The sequence below is a fragment of the Rosa rugosa genome, chromosome 2 (genome assembly GCF_958449725.1).
Source record: "Rosa rugosa chromosome 2, drRosRugo1.1, whole genome shotgun sequence".
Classification (NCBI taxonomy): Eukaryota; Viridiplantae; Streptophyta; class Magnoliopsida; order Rosales; family Rosaceae; genus Rosa; species Rosa rugosa.
The window spans coordinates 55,026,341-55,044,123 of NC_084821.1; the positions used below are offsets into that span (position 1 = coordinate 55,026,341).

Below are 17,783 nucleotides of genomic sequence, written 5' to 3' on the forward strand. Positions count from 1 at the left end.
GTGAGGTGTTTTAAAGCTACCCGCCCCACCCTACATCCATAAACGAAAATAATAAAGTCTTCATTAACCCTCAGTTACTCTTCTTAATTAACAAAGAAATTTGAAATATGCAAGGTTTCAAATTTCGGTTTCGGTTTTGATTTCGGTACTTCAAATTTAAGGAAATTTCGGAGAAAGTTTCGATTTCGGTGGAAATTTCGGTTAAAAATAAAGAAATCACATTAGTTTATAAATGTTTTGAATGAAACTTTTATATAGACTAATCTAACCTATAATAAACCTATTTACAATATAACCTCTCTAAAATTATACATAAATAATAGAATTGTTATATTTAATATAGACGGGTAATTAACTAAACTGTAGTAAGTTGTTAAACTAGTGTTTTTATCTATATGTAATTATAAATGTTCTGTATATTGACAATGTGAATATGATTTACTTTTTTTTTTTTTTTTTTTTATGGTTGGAACCCAGTGGGAGGCTTGGCCATCAAGCCTTTTTCACTAATAATTAGAAAAATACAATGGGAAAGACGTAATACTAAAACCCCGTGATTGAAAATGAACAAGTACAACAAAAGCAAGATAAAACATTAGTAATAAGAACTACTGCAATGTGGTTCGATCTATGTGGTTGAACTGCTCCCATTTAGTATCATATAATACTGCTCCTAAGTACATGAATTTTGGAAATGATTTTAGTACTTTATTACATAGGTAATGTATGTGTGTTGATCTCTTCTCACATGTAATCCATATGGAAGTATGAGAATTTCCACACACATGTAATCCATATGAATATATATGCACATATTCTATATAGAAGTATGAGAATTTCCACACACATATATATAAACACACACACACACACACACACACACACACACATATATATATATATATATACATACACACGCATATATATCTATAAATAAATAAATAAATAAATATATATATATATATATATATAAACACACACACACACACACACACACACACACACACACACATATATATATATATATATATATATATATATACAGATCCTATCCAGAGCGGAGCTCCGCTTTGAAAATTAACGTGTGAAGTTCGAGTTTTCGGTCACTTTTCGGTCGCATATCCACATCTCGACCGTTCAGTTTTTAGATACTAGTGTATAGATCGTCTCTGCAAATTTTCAGCCAAAATGATGATCGTTAAGGCATTGATAAGTGTCTTAAAGCTAGTACGGTTCAGGTTGACAGATTTAGTCCGTCTATTGGTTTAAATGAGTTAGATGTCTTAATGATTATCAATTTGGCTGAAAATTTGCAGAGATGATCTATATAGTAGTACCTAAAAACTGAACGGTCGAGATGTGGATATGCGACCGAAAAATGACCGAAAACTCGAACTTCACACGTTAATTTCAAAGCGGAGCTCCGCTCTGCATTGGATCTGTATATATATATATATATATAATAGTTTACGGGTTTCTACGGGCCGGGCCTTGCGGGCTTTTACCGGCAGAGCCTAGCGGGTTTTTGGCGGACCGGGTTTTTACGGGCTTTTTGAAGGGCCGGCCCTTTACCCACCGAGGCAGGCTTTTTGACGGGCTGGGCCGGGCTTTTGGCCTTGCGGGTCGGCGGGGGTCCATTGGCCCACTTGATCCGCTGGCTTTTTGATGAGTCCTAACTCTTAACACCTATCACCTCTTAAATAAAAAAAGAGAAAAATTCAGGTACCGTCCCCAAACTATGCTGCCAAGGCCAATTTGATACCCGAACTCTCAAAAGTATCAATGTGATACCCAAAGACCTATATTGGCATCAACGTGATACTTCCGTCAAAAAAATCCAACGGCTCCGTTTGTTTGCTGAAGTGGCAAGCACGTGGGCAAAAAAAAAGGGGCAAAATGGACTTTTTACCCTCTTTTTTTTTAATTCATTTTTTTTCTTTTCATTCCTTTTTCTTCTTCTTCTTCTTCTTCTTCTTCTGGGATTTTCTTCTAGCCCAAGACCAGTTCTTTTTCTTCTTCTTCTTCTTCTGGGACCGACGACGATGGTGACTCTCTCCCAAGAAATTAAAAAAAAATGGTTTCTTCTTCTTCTTCAACCTGACTCTTCTTCTTCTTCTCTCTCCACCTCCTCTCTCTCCTCTCCTTCTCCACCACCCAAACCATCACTAACCCCGCCGATATCCTCTCCAATTCGGCTCCGCCAGCTCCAGTCCTTAGGTTTCACCAACCTCGTCCTCCGCACCCACACTGACCTTGACCTCACGCGCTAAAACGACGTCGAGTCTTTCTTCGCCGCCGAAAAGCCCTAATTCGTAATCCTCGCCGCCGCTAAAGTCGGCGGCATCCGCGCCACCAACACCACCCGGCTGACTTCATCGCCCTCAACCTCCAAATCCAGACCAACGTCATCGCCTCGCACCGATTCGGAGTCAACAAGCTCCTCTTCCGGGGATTGGTGTAAATGCAAGAGGAGCTGATAACCTTGTCGGAATTGCAGTAAACGCCGGCGAAATTACTGGGGTCGGAAGTGAAATCCCAGGAGGCACCCTACTGAACATCGATCTCTTTTCACTGGGATTGGTGCTGCAGCTGGACCCACATCCATTCTTCTTCTTGTTCTTCCCCTTCCTAATATTATTATTATTATTATTATTCCTATTCCGGTGGAGTTTAACCGGCGGTGTTGGAATTGGAGGAGTTGTAGTATTGTTAGAGGTAAGCGTGTTTGATTTTGAACTGAGCGGGAGGGGTAACCTGACTCTAGATGTGGGCGGGTTGACGGGGTTGTTTTGGTTGGTAGCTGAAAATCTGGAGTGGTATTGCCATTGGTATATGTATTGTTCAGGTGCTGCAATTCCCATGTTGTGATCGGCTCTTCTAATTTGTTTTTGGTTTTTCAGACTCTTCTGATTCTGGTTAGAAGAACATAGAAAAGCACAAACCAGAGACCCAAATGGGAGATCAAATATTAACCCAGATAGAACCAGTCAACAACGAGCAGAAAAAAGGAGATAAAACCAGTCAAGATGACTAAATAGAAAGATATGGATTCTATATTGCGGTCCAGTAAAATGATCAATCATAATATCATACTATATTCATCCACAGGTGAGAAAAGAAAGATTTGAGGCATCGGAAGTCATAGGAGTGATTTTAGAAAGGTACACTTTTGACTTTTAGCCATTGGTAGACTTGAGGAGGAATTCTCGGATATGTTTGCAGACATCAGATTATGGAAATGGGATTTTGGTCATACTAAAGGTAAAATTACCAGTAGTTCCTCTCTAGCTACCCTTAAGTGATGAAACTGATCATTGGGGTTTTGTTGGTGTATCTCTCAATAATTGCTTTCCCTACATTTCCGATTATTTCAAGTAACATTTGTCCAATTGGATTTCTATAGTTAACAATTGAACCAAAGAACCCATCGCTTCTTCTTAATCTTCGAAGCGAATTGCCATAGTTTCCTTATGCATTTGAAGATCGAATTGCAGTGGGTTAGGTTGAGGTGGAGCTGTAGAGGTGGTCATCAATGGCGAAATTGGATGAGAAACGAGGAAGAAGAAGATAGAATTAAAATTTCCCAAAAAAAAAAAGAAAGATACAATAAAAAAAATTAAAAGAATAAAAAAATTAAAAGAAGGTTAGTTTGGTCTTTTGACCATTTTTTTTATTCCCACGTGCTTGCCACGTCAGCAAGAAGACGGAGCCGTTGGATTTTTTTGACGGAAGTATCACGTTGATGTCAATATAGGTCTTCGGGTATCACATTGATACTTTTGAGAGTTCGGGTATCAAATTGGCCTTGGCAGCATAGTTTAGGGACGGTACCTGAATTTTTCTCATAAAAAAATAATAACTTTTTTTTTTATCCAAACAAAAAGAGATAACGAATATTTTCTGTTATTTATAATTTTACCTCTTTACCCATTCTAATTAATGAGGTTTTCATAGTACATGTATATGGGATAGTTATGTAAAAACAATTTGCTATTAGAATTATGATTAACTAATATATCCTAACGTACCGCATACCATAAAGACTTGCATACCGCTTACCCGTACCGCAGCATTCACCATTTCAGGTAACATTATTGGTGTAGGTAGACCCTACTTCAATTAGTAGCGCCATTAAATTACACGGTTTCGGAGCCAGCTCTTTCCCCTGCTTATTTGAATAAGAGCCTTCAGCATTTGGATGATGGCTAATATTAATAAAATGCCACAAATTACCGCGAGCACAATATCAAGCCAACTTGTACCAAATAAAAATTCAAGCAAATTTCCATCGTACTGTCTCGGCTGCACCGCTAACGTGCCGGAAAAAAATGCAACCACCATTCCTCCAATTGAATACTGAATGAGTCTTGATGGAGTGGGTAGATGGATGGATAACACAGTTATCGGAGTTGATTCGTTATAGATTGCAAGAATTGAGATGTAGAAGGACACTGCATTGAAGAACTGAAACACTTTGAAAGCCGCCTTGTCATATAAAACAGGCATTCCGTCGTCTTTAAATCCTCCAGGCACATTGGTGAAAGAAGCTGCAAATGTGATGGTTGCAATCAGCGTTGCTACAAGTAGTTTGGTGTCATTTCTTTTCAAGGCATTATCATCGCGAGGAGCTTGCTGTTTGTTTTCTCTAGTCTTGTCTGTATCCTTGTCCGGTGGTTCCAATTTGTCGAAGTCACGACTGATTTGTTGTTGGAAAAATGGCACACCAACGGAGCTCCCCAGCAAAATCATACCACTGCGAATTGTTTCCTTGAAAAGATTCAGAAAGCACACTCTTTTAGTCTTTAGAAGACATAGAAAACAACTTAATGCTTAGTACTTGGTGTGTTACATACCTGTTCACCAATATTTTCACCAAGAAACATGTCAATGGGCTTCAAGAAATCCTTGTTAATAGCAATCATGTCCACTCTACGATTGCCTGACAGAACTTTGATGATTTTATCATTTTGCTGAAGGGCAGCCAAGTGCAAAGGAGTGTTTCCATCTTTATCTGCTTCGTTTATAATCGCTGCGAACTCAGGCGTCTTCAATATGTACTCCACAACATTAATTCGTGCTCCTAATACTGCCGCATGTAAAGCCGTTTGGCCTTTGTCATTCAGCAGATCACAAATATCAGGCCGGCACTGAATTAGTTCTTTCATTATCTTGGTGTGGCCGGCATGGGATGCTACATGGAGAACTGACATTCCAGAGTTGTCTAAGATGTAAGATGCAGAACTATCACATTGCATTAGGACTCTAGTTGCTTCAAGGTTCCCTCTAAATGCTGCATAGTGTAACGGTGTCCAGCCAAGTGCATCGACGTTTTTAATCATCTCAGGATTTTTGGACACCATAGTCCTCACAATGCCTAGCATATATTACATTCAAAAATTAGAGCTAAGCGGTACTATACTCTCAACCACTAAAATTACAAGTCCAAACCTGAACAAAGAGGGTATTCCTTCTAACAGGAATTACAAGTCCATACATAGTGTATGAGTTTAATGAAAAACCAAAAGGTTTCTAAACTTTTAGTTGAATAACTAGCAAATTGATCCGTGCGATGCTGCGGGTTTTTTATTTTATTTTTATTTTTTATGTTTTATATATAATAGATGAATATTCACAATCTAAAAAATATCTGCTCTATTTAGAATATGATTTGTTTTGCTGTTAATAATATATTAGCAACAAATGCAAACAATAATAAACTTTTTTCATGATTTGAAGCAAATTGAGCCACACGTTGCTGCAGGTTTTTTTTTTTTTTTTTTTTTTTTTTCAATTTTCATATATAATAGATGAATACTCGTAATCTAAAAAATATCGGTGCTACATAGAATATAATATTTTTTTGTTAATAGATTAGCAACAAATGGGATACAGCAAACAACAAACTTTTTCCATGATTTGTACAAATTTACAAATACAAAACAGAATTGTTCTCCCTTAAAAAATAAAATATAAAAAAATGAAATCAAAGTGAAAGGATATATGGCTGAATTGTACAAAAAAAAAGAAGAAGGCAGAATTGTAATTTCAGTCAAAATCTGGGGGCAAAACCGTCACTTCATTGTTATATGAACAGTGATGAACAGTGCATCATCTTTAGTATATGTACTAGTAATAGTTGCCGTGCTTTACTGCGGGAGTTAGCATTGTCAATTGATCCACTTATAATAATGCATTCTTGCTAGATTGTTTTTGATAAAAAAACAAAAAATAAAAATAAAAACTAAAATGTGTTATATAATTGTGAAAATATTGATTTACATTATTAGGTGCAGTGTGTAATGTGCTTATGTAGATAAATAACAATTTTGATAGACTCACTCTTATATTTTAATAACAATTGGAATTGTTTGAAATGAAGAAGTTTAGAAGATGAAGAAAAAAATAATTAAGGAAGTAACCCAAGAATAGGATCCTTAATCTTACACAATTCAATTAACCATGCTTGGCAGTCTCTTGCCATTGCCCAAGGATAGGATCCTTTTCATTTCTTTTTATTTTGTTCAGCTATATATACTTATATATATATATATGACAGAACTCTAAAAAAAAAATGCAGAACTGTAATTTCAGTTAAAATTCAGGAGCAAAACCGTCACTTCCGGTGCATCCAGCTAATAATAAGTCAAAATCAAAATTACTCTTTTTAAGAATACAACTGCCAATTCAAAAAAAAAGAATACAACTGCCAAGCAAGAAAAGTGAACCTGTGAAAATAAACTATGCATATATAATTGAGGGGATCATGTAGAAAACTACCTTTGCTGGTGAGGTTGCTGCGAGTTACAGCGGCGTGCAAAGCCGTCACACCATTAGTCCCTCGAAAACAAGGACACACCGGTGACTTCAACAGATAACGAGCAATCTCTGCAGACCCCTTCCTAGCAGCCAAGAACAAAACCGATTCATCTGCCCTGTTAGTCAAACAACACAGTTCTGGATCGGCTTCCATTAACATAACCACCACTCCAAGATGACCGTACCGCACAGCCACATGCAGAGCCGTATCCATTTCTAAATTCGTCATCCGAAGTAGCGGCTTTAGATGACAGCTTTCCTCATCAGCTCCTCTTATGTGCAGCGCTTTCGCCTGATCGATAAGGAACTCGACAATTTCATCACAGCCTACTCTAGCGGCCACGTGAAGAGGAGTGTCGCCCTTTTTGTTAGCAGCCCAAAACAGAGCAGGAGAATAATGACTCGGGACTTGTCTGAAAAACTCAATCCGTTTGAATTCGGCGGCGATGTGAAGGATGTTGTTGTCTTTAGGCGTTTTCTGAAGGAGAAGATCGTGGTTTAGTAATACGTCGCCGTCTCTGATTCTTCTCAAGAAGCTGACATCTCCATTCTTCACCGAATTATACAGGTAAAGATCCATGGTGGTTTTCGATGCCTCCTCCTACGTACTCCTCCTATCTTATAATTCTTATCCCACCTACCAGTCGAGGCAACTAGTCGAATGAATCAAAGGGGTGAGAGATTACAAGATGGGGGAAGAAGAAAGAACCAAATGACATGAGGGTCGGTCAATACTGGCAGCGATGCTGACAGATTGATACATGTATCTAAATTTCTCCCACTCACAAAACTAAGCAATGCACTGGAGATCGATGGGCCGCCGCACGTATGCGGAACACGGTCGAGGCAACTAGTCGAATGAATCAAAGGGGTGAGAGATTACAAGATGGGGGAAGAAGAAAGAACCAAATGACATGAGGGTCGGTCAATACCGGCAGCGATGCTGACAGATTGATACATGTATCTAAATTTCTCCCACTCACAAAACTAAGCAATGCACTGGAGATGGGCCGCCGCACGTATGCGGAACACTGTCCCCGGTGAATTACCTTTTTTTTATTTTTATTTTTTTAAATTGATACAATTCATCCCGGCTACCCTAAAAAGCAATCCAGATACAAATAAGAAATAGATACATCAAAGAGCTATTGTGGCAAGATAAATTTTGATGATTTGATGTATTTATTTCTTATGTATCAATTTAGGTGGATAAAAAAAAAAATTTATGATTTCAATATTGTTTATATTATGAAATTTGAGGATAATTTAGGTAGCCAATGATGGTTGTGAGGTTCACATCTTCTCCTCGAGTCATGAGAGTTTGATGTGAGAGTATGCGATTGAAAATGTGTAATTCAAAATAATAATAAAAAAATCAAAGAATAAAAACAATATTGAATGGCCCCGTTGGGAGATGGGACTCCCAGCCGGCATCCGGCTTGCAAAGAAATGAGGTGTTTTAAAGCTACCCGCCCCAATTTGCAACCAAACCAAAAACCTAGAGAGGTCTGAGAGAAAAAGTTGAGGTTATCTTCCGTGTCCGGCGGCGAACCACTTCGCCGTCGTCGAACGGGCTTTCGTTGACTCCTTGTGGGTCTAGTAGGCCTGGTTTCCTCAGTCAACATCCTTGTTCGGATCAGGGCAATCGCTGTGGCAGTTTGTGAGGTCAGGAAGGGGAGGATCGAGGATGTCGGGCTTTGGTGAATTGGTTTCTCGCTGCCATGGTCGGCTGAGTGGGTTGGTGTCACGGGTTCAGCGTGGTCGTGCTATGGTAGTGGCGGCGCAACGGGGTTCTGATCGGGCTAACCCGATCTGGGTTGGGTCCTTTGGATCCGATCTAGGGGAGAGTCTGATTGGCAGAGGCGGAGCTCACCCATGTCGTGTCGGGGATGGCGTGTTGATGGCAGAGGTTCGGTGGCTCTGGCAAGGCGGTGCAGCTGGTGGTCCGGCAGCTGTGGATGTAGCAGGTTTTGGCCAGCCAAGCCTAGCGGTTCGTGTTCTTCCCATGTCATGTGATGAGGCTTGGGGCCTGGCCTGGGTTTTCCTTTTTATTTTTTCTATCTTTAGTTTTATATATCTTCACTTGTTAGTTTTGTAGCGTCATCGGCGTGTAATTAGTCCCTGCATGATTTTTGCAGCGCTAGTCGGGCTAAATGCCTGTGTATGCACTCTAAGTGCCTTGTCTGGCCTAATGAGGTGGCAATCTATGATTAAATGGTCGCAACCTCCTAGTGGCGTAATAAAACTAAGTGTCGCTGGATCTATTTTCTGGCAGCAACATAGTATGTGTTTGGCTCTAGTTTTGTTGCAGCTGGTCAACAGTCTCTTTTCTGCGCGGGCGTGCCAGCACCGTTTGGGTGCAGTCGTCAGGAGTGTCCCTTGACCCTGACTTCTTTTGAGCGATTGTGGATGAGGAGAGCACCAACCTCGTCGCGAGATTCTTTGTGCCTCGTGGTGAGAACTTTTGCTAAGGTTCTTCAAAATCACACAATCGATACTCGACGTCATAGATCGAGCAGAGCGAAAATCACTGGGAAGTGGGGAGAACTTGCTAAAGCGTGACTTTAGCTTGGCTGGTTTGCGAGGGCGTTACCCTTGATTGGCTGGTTCCGTAACCGTTGTGGTCGCGGTACTACAGTTGGCTCCCGAGGAGACTAGGACCGAAGCACATTGATAGAGGGTTTGGTGGCACTGATAGTCGGCTCCTGAGGATTCTGGGACTGGAGTGTGGTCACCGGTAAGAGAAGGAGAGGGGTTGCTCTAGGGAGGCTTGGATAATCGTAGAGATTAGTTGATGAATTGTGTCTTTTGTTACTTGTCATTGCCTCTATATATAGGCTACCAAGCCAAAGTGGTTGGCCTTAAACAAATCATGATGGAGCACTAATGGAATTATGGTAGGTTTTCCAATTAAGCACTAATGGAATCATGATAGGTTTTCCAATTAAGCACTAATGGAATCATGATAGGTTTTCCAATGTTGGCCACCATGAAATGTAGTTGAATGCTTCCCCACGTGCATGCCATATTCCTTAATTGAATGGAGTATGAATATTCACATGGGCGTGCCTTTTCTTGCAGCTTGCATAATCTTCCATAATTCTGCAGGTAAGTTTTATTTAGCCTCTAAATAATATATTTCGAACTTGTCGACAATATATAGCTTGAGCCACTGACATTGACTCAATTTCTCCAAGACACGCCTTGTCAGGCCAAAATGCTCATTTTGGGTTCAAACATTGCCCCCCAGACCTCGAAGTCAAAGGTCTTCGTCTTGACTGAAGAGGTCTTGAATCAGCACTGCTTTTATAATGTCGTTCCTCCAAAGCCACTTGTATTGGCTTGACTGAAATTACTTGACTGATTCCATATAGGCCTCTAAATAGGTCATAAAGCTTGAATGCCACAATCTATATTGCCTTTATCATGAACTAACGCTTTCTTTGCCAACTTTATTGCCCCCCATGTATCTGATGTCTGGTATGCAGTGAATTGGCGAAACTTGGGCAGGTTGTAGGAGATCAGAACTTTAGTGTGCCCCCCATGCGAAGGAGACTGATTTTGATCGCGAATGAGGATCCTTCTCTTCCTTGGTGGTAGCTTCGCCATGTGTATAGCAGCAAGTATCTACCTTATTCGCTAGCTCTCTGTTGAGAATGCGATTGCTGCAGAAGAAGCCCAACTCGATGAGCCTTTGGCTGCTTCTGAAGAAATGGGCCGCAACCTGGCCCGTGTTAGAGAACGGGCCACTCAGGCTGAAGCTAGTGCCATTGTGGCGAATCTCCGCGTGGAGGAACTTTGTTTAAAATTGAGCTTCACGGGCCAATCTCTGTAGGCCTCCTCGAAAACCATTCGGTCTCCTCAAGTGCTACTAGTCCCTTTTTTCCCGAGATTTGGAATAACTAATCTCGATTTACTGACATCGGTTTTAAAATTGAGCTTCACGGGCCAATCTCTGTAGGCCTCCTCGAAAACCGTTCGGTCGATCTCCTCACGTGTTATTAATCCTCTAATAATAGCTAACTCCTCGAAAACCGCTCGGTCTCCTCACATGCTACTCACTATGCCAAAAAATGCTTCAGACGACAGACCATATCTGTCGTCTGATGAAGTAAAAATCTGTTGTCTAAGTGGCTGCCGTCTCTTAGCCACTCAGACGACAGATATTCTCCGTCGTTGATAATGCACTCAGACGATAGATTCAGTTTAAGGTACTGTCGTCTGAAGTACCTAATATTGAAGAATCGGGGTCTTTCTGTCGTCTGAAACACCATACCACTACATATTTATGTTGTTTCTGTCGTCTGATTTGAAGAACAATGACAGTTATATGTCGACTGATTTCGTATGTAACAACATTTATATCGTGAGTTATGTTGTTTGAGATTTCTTTGGACTACAGATAATTGTGATTCTTGTGGTTAGATTTGATTTCCAACTACAGTTTTAGTTTTTTTATGTTGTTTGAATGTCACTTGGAGTATAGTCTTACTCAAATTTCTGTTGTCTGAAGTAGTATTCAATCTCATTTTTCTGTTGTTTGTTTGGACTTTAAACCATTGTTTTAGTTATGTTCTGTTGTTTGAGAATGATTAGAAATATGCTTTTATGTTGTTTGAAGTTGGTAGAAACAACATATCAACCACCTACTTCTGTTGTCTGAGAGCTCTTTGAACTCTACTTTTCTGTTGTTTGAACGTGGTAGAAACAACATATCAATCACCTACTTCTGTTGTCTGAGAGCTATTTGAACTCTACTTTTCTGTTGTTTGAACATGGTAGAAACAACATATCAATCACCTTCTTCTGTTGTCTGAGAGCTCTTTGAACTCTACTTTTCTGTTGTTTGAACTTGGTAGAAACAACATACCAACCACCTATTTCTGTTGTCTGAGAGCTCTTTGAACTCTACTTTTCTGTTGTTTGAACTTGGTAGAAACAACAGATGATCATTTGTTTCTGTTGTTTCTATTTTCTTGATACAACATAAATTGTGCTGTATTTTCTTGATACAACATAAACCTGCATATATCTGTTGCCTTTCAACCATTTCAACATCAGTCATTTACAATCATCAAAACCATAAAATTGGACTAAATTCAGCATTGAAAATGATGGCTACGTTTCATTAATTGCATCAGCATCATCCAAAATACAATCCATAGTTCCAACTCTAAACCTAGCCAACAGTTACATTATGATCGAGAGAACCAAAAAACCATCTTATCTCGATCATTTAATTGCACCAAGTCAAAAACCTATAAGGTAAAGAAAGAGTAGCTAGACAGAGCAACTGCATGCATAATTTAAGTTCATCAACTCTTTCCATCAGTTGTATATAAATGCACAAAAGCAGTTCCAAGTGCTACTCATCTACCTGAAACAGAACCAAAGTTAGAACTGTATAACATGATTTGCCCATTCAGCTCGAACCACATCATGATGCCTTCTCTTCTTTTGAGCATTCTTTTGCAATTTCCTTAAGGCCTTGTTAGTTTGTTCATCAAAGATCGACTTCTTCATTGTTGAAACCATCTGTACATTCACAAAATGGAAAGAAACAACGAATGACTTTTAGGAAAGAAACAACCATCTGTCATCACCCACTATGCCAAACTATTTAAATAAGCATGAATTTAGATAACCTATACTCAATATATGCTTGAGCTAGAATGATCTGAAAAAGATCTATCTAAACAAATGGAGGAATCTGAAGATTAGAATGTCCAAGACACCTGAAATAACCTGTAGTACAAATGAATAGATAATATCACTTCATCTTTATATTCTGTTAGCAACAACTAATATATGTGAAGGTCTAAGAAACAAATGACAATTATACTTGCAGAGAAGGGAATTAAGAATATTACCTACAATTATACTTGCATATTACAAAAGTGGAAATCCTAGGTAGAAGCTGGTATCATATGTATCCCTGGAGCAGCCCAACATTGCGGTTCAAATGCACTGTCTCGTATGTATTTGGAAGGTAGATCTGGGCCACAGACAACTCCATTAAGTTATTCAACAATTAACCGTAGAATGAGCATGCAGCCTAGCGGAGATGAAAGGGAATCAGAGATGTCCTGATTATATATGTTCTAGTAATCAGTTTTGAATGTATTATAAACTAAGACCATTACTTACAGATTTTATATCCACACAAACACACATATTCCGAGTATTTCATTTCAAATGAATTACAAGCATAAGAACATCAAACTTACTTGCAGTCTTGTCTTAACAACCCACAATGGATTTGTTGAAATGGCTGTGGCAGTCCCAACAGCATCTATCATATTTTCACCAATTGAGAGTTTGCCACCATCCTCTACATTATGACAATATAGAATGTTTGAACCAACTACTAAATAGTCTCTAGAGCTCATAAATAAACCACTATTATGTACTTCATACAAATTCAAAAATGACAAACACAAATCAAAACACATAATTCCAATACATTAGGTACTAAATCTGGGATTATTAAAAATTGAAACTTGCATCAAATTCAATAACTTAATGAACCAAAAATTACCTCTTTGACCGGTAAGCATGCCGTGGACCTGTAACCTGGTCTTGATGACATCCAAAGGGCAGATGAACGTAGCCACCATAGAACCTGAAAAGATCAAATTTTTCAATCTCAAAACAAATCAGAAACGAAGAGAATTTCATCAGATTCCCAAAGCGCTGAAACTGCTCAAACTGCTCAGAATAGCTTCAGATAGGTGCAAATCATCCATTTCCAACTTCCATTCTTAAATGCTTGACAGGAACAACTTACAAGAATCACTCATGCTAAAACGATTAATTATTGGAGATAGGATTTGCTTGGCAACATTACAAGGACCACGCATGAAATAACAATATTAGGTAAGTAGCAAAGGACATAGAACATGTTAAGTGGCCAACTCAACCTGAATTGGATTTCATAAGCACAAAATAAAGCACCTCATTTGTTTCACATAACATTCATATCTAGCGTTCCATTATCCTCCAAAAAAAATATATATATTAATAAGTACTTACATCTGTCACCACTCACCAAGCAAGTGAATCATGAACCCAACAGACAAAACCAAAAGAAATGAATAAAAATTGCACGCTTACAGGGAAGAAAGAAAAATGGAAGAGATTACTAACCTCAACTTGTCTGAAGGATCGAAGCGACGCTTAAAAGCAAATGACAATGCATTTGAAGGCAGCGAAATAAATGGGATAAAAGACGACAACTCATCCTGTAATAAATTCAAAAACTATCAGCAACAATTTTCACAAAGAGGAAACAACATAATAGAGTATACAACTAAGAGAAACAGAATATGTTTGTAGAGAAAGCAGTCTTCTGGACCGCATATCAAAGCAACAAATCCAAGCATCTTTTGCAAGTGAAAAAAAAAGGAGGAGACCAGAATAATACATAATCCTTACCTTGAATGAGTATTGTTACTTCAACTCATCATCCACATAGTGAGCAGTGCAGAGCCAGTTCAAAAGTTGGCCTTTAACAATGCCATTTATAGACAACATTTTGTTCGTCTCCTCCTCTTCTTTTTCCTCCAAAGTAACATCACCAAGGGGGAATTTAAGGGTAGCTTTTGGCTTCAAGCACCAGAAAAATACTTAAGGGAATAAAACTTACTATGATCATTTTGGTAGCTGCAACAGAAAGATAGTGAACTACTTAAAGTTGGCTACTTTTCTATTTGTCACTATATGTACATATACATATGCATACTGGAACAACCTGTAATGCAATCACATCAAAGAACAAATTGACCAACAGAAATTCAAATGATGAATCTTGACTTATCAAAACTCAGCAAGATAAATCATAAATGATGAGGCATGTTTCAGAGAGATCAAATGTGCAAAAACAAAAACAACTGTGCAATAATACTGAACCTCAGAGCAGTAGACCTCCAAGAGATACATCCTCAACCAATCTTAGCCTCAGAGTCTTTACTGCATCTAGTTCGAGTTGCTTGCTAAGAATTTAAACAAACAAAGAAAGCATGTCTAAATGGAATGGCAGGTCGCAGATGACAGTTGAAAGCTAGTGTGTCCAAAAATGCTATATTTGACTCACCAAACCAGCAGAATGGAAAGAAGAAGAGAGTTGAAATGCATATCCAGGGTCAGCAAGCTTCGCAACCATAGTTGCCTCTCCTTGTTGTGCCTAAGGACAACATTAGATATAGATTATGAGCACATTAAAAATACACCAATTACAAGAGTGAAATGGAAGCAGAGTTAGAGTTAGAGAGAGAGGCAAAAGAGGCACCTTGAGATCATGGGAAGCACGGAATTGCAATCTGGGACCAACATCGACGGACCAACAGTTTTGCTGAGAACTAATCAAAACACATAAATCCCATATGCAAGTGGTACCGCTGTAACTTTTGTCCGAGAACTAAAGGGGAAGAGATTTCAGGATATATATATATATATATATATATATATATATTCAAGTTAATCATTGTCAAAGTTTGCTGTAAATTGCCTTGAACATGTGTCAAAAAATAAAGTATAATTAAAGCTTTATCTCTTCCCTCTTTCACTTTGATCATAAAGCGGTGGAACAATGAAGACCAAGCAAAGTCCATGATCATGCCTTCTATTAAAAGGCTTGGCGGTGGAAACTTATCAGCACATTTCAAGACAACAATTTCATATTCATAATTGTCAAACCATGAACTAAAGACAAAAGCTTTGGAAACATGCAGCAAGTCTCTCTTAAGCAAAGTTTAGCTATGTGTTTCCTTGTCAATCAAAAGAAAATCATGCAAGGATATTCAAAATGAGGCACAGTGGACATCGGTGGAAAAGTAAAGAGAGCAATCGGTGACATCATTTAAATAAAGCATGAATTGGAGTGTTTTGCCGAGTAATTCAATTAGTTCGCAAGAATGGCTCCTCACCAGTTCTGGGTTCGACACCAACAACTGTGATAGCGACGAAGCTTGGCGGTGGAGGAATGTCCAAAATCTGCAGATAATTACAAATAGCATTACACATAAGCTTGTCAAAGTCAAAGCTCCCAAAATATGTAATTGATCATGTGTGCTGCAGACATGTATAATTGATTATCAAATGCAAGAGACAATTGCTTGAGTCCATTTATATTAATTAAAGGCATGGAAAAGTATGCTATAGCTTTGTTCTGAAATAGGAATTGAATGGCAAAAGGACAAGAGCCAAAGTCCAGGCCTTTGAAAAGAGACAGAAAGCATGCAATTGATCATCCAGCGCCATCATCATCTAGAGCTTCTCCACTATTCTCCATTCCCAATTGATCAAATCCCAGATCAATTTCACCACTCTATTCATCAAAAGCCCCAATTTTTACATTAAACCAATATCAAAATTCACTTCAATCACACAGCCAATACCAAAATACACGATCTTGGCGATCAAAAACGAACTGGGTATTCAACAGAATCCGAAAACGAAGATGAAATGAGGTAAAGTTTGAAGCTTTTTGGTTGGTTTTTTTTTTATCTGTAACGACTTCTCTCCTTGACCAGAAATCCTACATAACCCAATTAACAATCATATATATAATGAACAAACATTTAATTCGGTCAAAAGCTATAAACCCAGAACCAAAAGATAAACACCCAACCCGATTTCAAGAACAACAATAAATTTTCAGCAAATTTCAAACACCCAAATCGAAATGAACCCTAAACCATCCCCAAATCCATAAAACCAGAATAACACCCAAGTCTATTTCAACCACCACATCTCTAAATTGATATCACAAATCTAATTTCAAAGGAAACCCCAAATCGATATCTCAACGAAACCCTAAAACCCAACACAAATCAAGGTCGAAATCCTAACACGAAGATTGAGACTTACCGTGCAACAACAGTATACTTTGTAAAATCGGATCGAAGAATTCCACCAACAGTGTCTTCTTGACCTAGATCGGGGAGAGGTTGATCGATGAGACTCTTCTGTGTAAAAAACCTAGATCGGGGAGAGAAGAACCATAATTGGGAAAGGGAAAGGATGTTGCTGATCGGGGGGATAAGAACCAGAATGGGAGCTGCAATTGCTTAATTGGGGTCTAGCTCACGGAGAAGGAAAGAAGGCTTCTGTTTTTTTAACCAAGTGTTTAGAAAACTCGGGGTCTAGCTCACTTAAGTTTTAGTTCAGCCAAAAATATATTTTTGTCCAAACAAAGAGAAATAATTTCTCCATTTACTCAGACAACAGAATTCTGTTGTCTGAATTTTCTAAATTACAACAAACTTGAAAAAATTGTTCTAGTATTGATTTTCATACCATTCAGACAACAGAAATAGTTAAAACTGTCGTCTGAAGACGTTGAAAAAAATCAGACAACAGAAAAAACCTCTTCTGTCGTCTGAGGGGTATGGTCTGAAGCATTTTTTGGCATAGTGACTAGTCCCTTTTTCCCGAGATTTGGAATCACTAATCTCGATTTACTGACATCAGTGTGACTCTTTAACCATCCATCCAAGGTGGGGATTTGCCTGAAGTCCCTATAAATAGTTGTATTTTGGGCAGGGAATACTCACAACAAATCTTCTGAAATATTCAAGAAATGGTTTTTCAGTCCTTGCTTCTCTTTCTCCTTCTTCACAAATCTTCCCCTCATGAAATGATCTTTAGCCTTTAAATTTTAGGCTTTATGGCGTAATCTCAAGCCTGGGTTAGGCCTTATGGCGTAATCTTAGGCAACCCCTTGTTTCGGCCTTCTGGAAGTCTGGATGGAAAGTGCCAGGCTTCAAATTGGTTTAGAAACACGAGGGGGCTCCAATTGTGGGATCTCAGGTCATGCAAGATCATCTTTGTTAGAATCCCACACATGGAGCAAAACGGGGAAGGGAGGAAGGCCACTTTGTGGTTCTTCTTTCCTCCTCTGTTTCCTTCCTTCTGGACCCGGCCCGTGTTGTGCCCTCTAGATGGAAGGGGCTTTGGTTATCACCTCC

General features: G+C 38.8%; 1 protein-coding gene and 1 long non-coding RNA gene across 6 annotated transcripts; both read right to left on the reverse strand.

Moving 5' to 3' along the window:
- Positions 1-3,882: 3,882 nt before the first annotated feature.
- LOC133728524 (ankyrin repeat-containing protein At5g02620-like) lies at positions 3,883-7,713 on the reverse strand. The gene is made up of 3 exons (XM_062155928.1): positions 6,778-7,713; positions 4,854-5,374; positions 3,883-4,767 (listed from the first exon to the last, which is right to left on the reverse strand). The coding sequence occupies exons 1-3, from the start codon at positions 7,394-7,396 to the stop codon at positions 4,132-4,134; spliced, it is 1,776 nt and encodes a 591-aa protein (XP_062011912.1). The 5' UTR covers positions 7,397-7,713; the 3' UTR covers positions 3,883-4,131.
- Positions 7,714-11,992: 4,279 nt separating this feature from the next.
- LOC133733859 (uncharacterized) lies at positions 11,993-15,204 on the reverse strand. Of its 5 annotated transcripts, XR_009857946.1 has the most exons (9): positions 15,104-15,204; positions 14,909-14,998; positions 14,725-14,807; positions 14,251-14,566; positions 13,963-14,057; positions 13,355-13,438; positions 13,044-13,147; positions 12,687-12,811; positions 11,993-12,561 (listed from the first exon to the last, which is right to left on the reverse strand). It is a non-coding gene; the product is annotated as an uncharacterized LOC133733859 (long non-coding RNA). The 5 variants fall into 5 exon arrangements; XR_009857945.1 differs by having other exon boundaries at positions 11,993-12,351; positions 12,691-12,811; positions 14,725-14,998; XR_009857944.1 differs by having other exon boundaries at positions 11,993-12,351; positions 14,725-14,998.
- Positions 15,205-17,783: the final 2,579 nt, after the last annotated feature.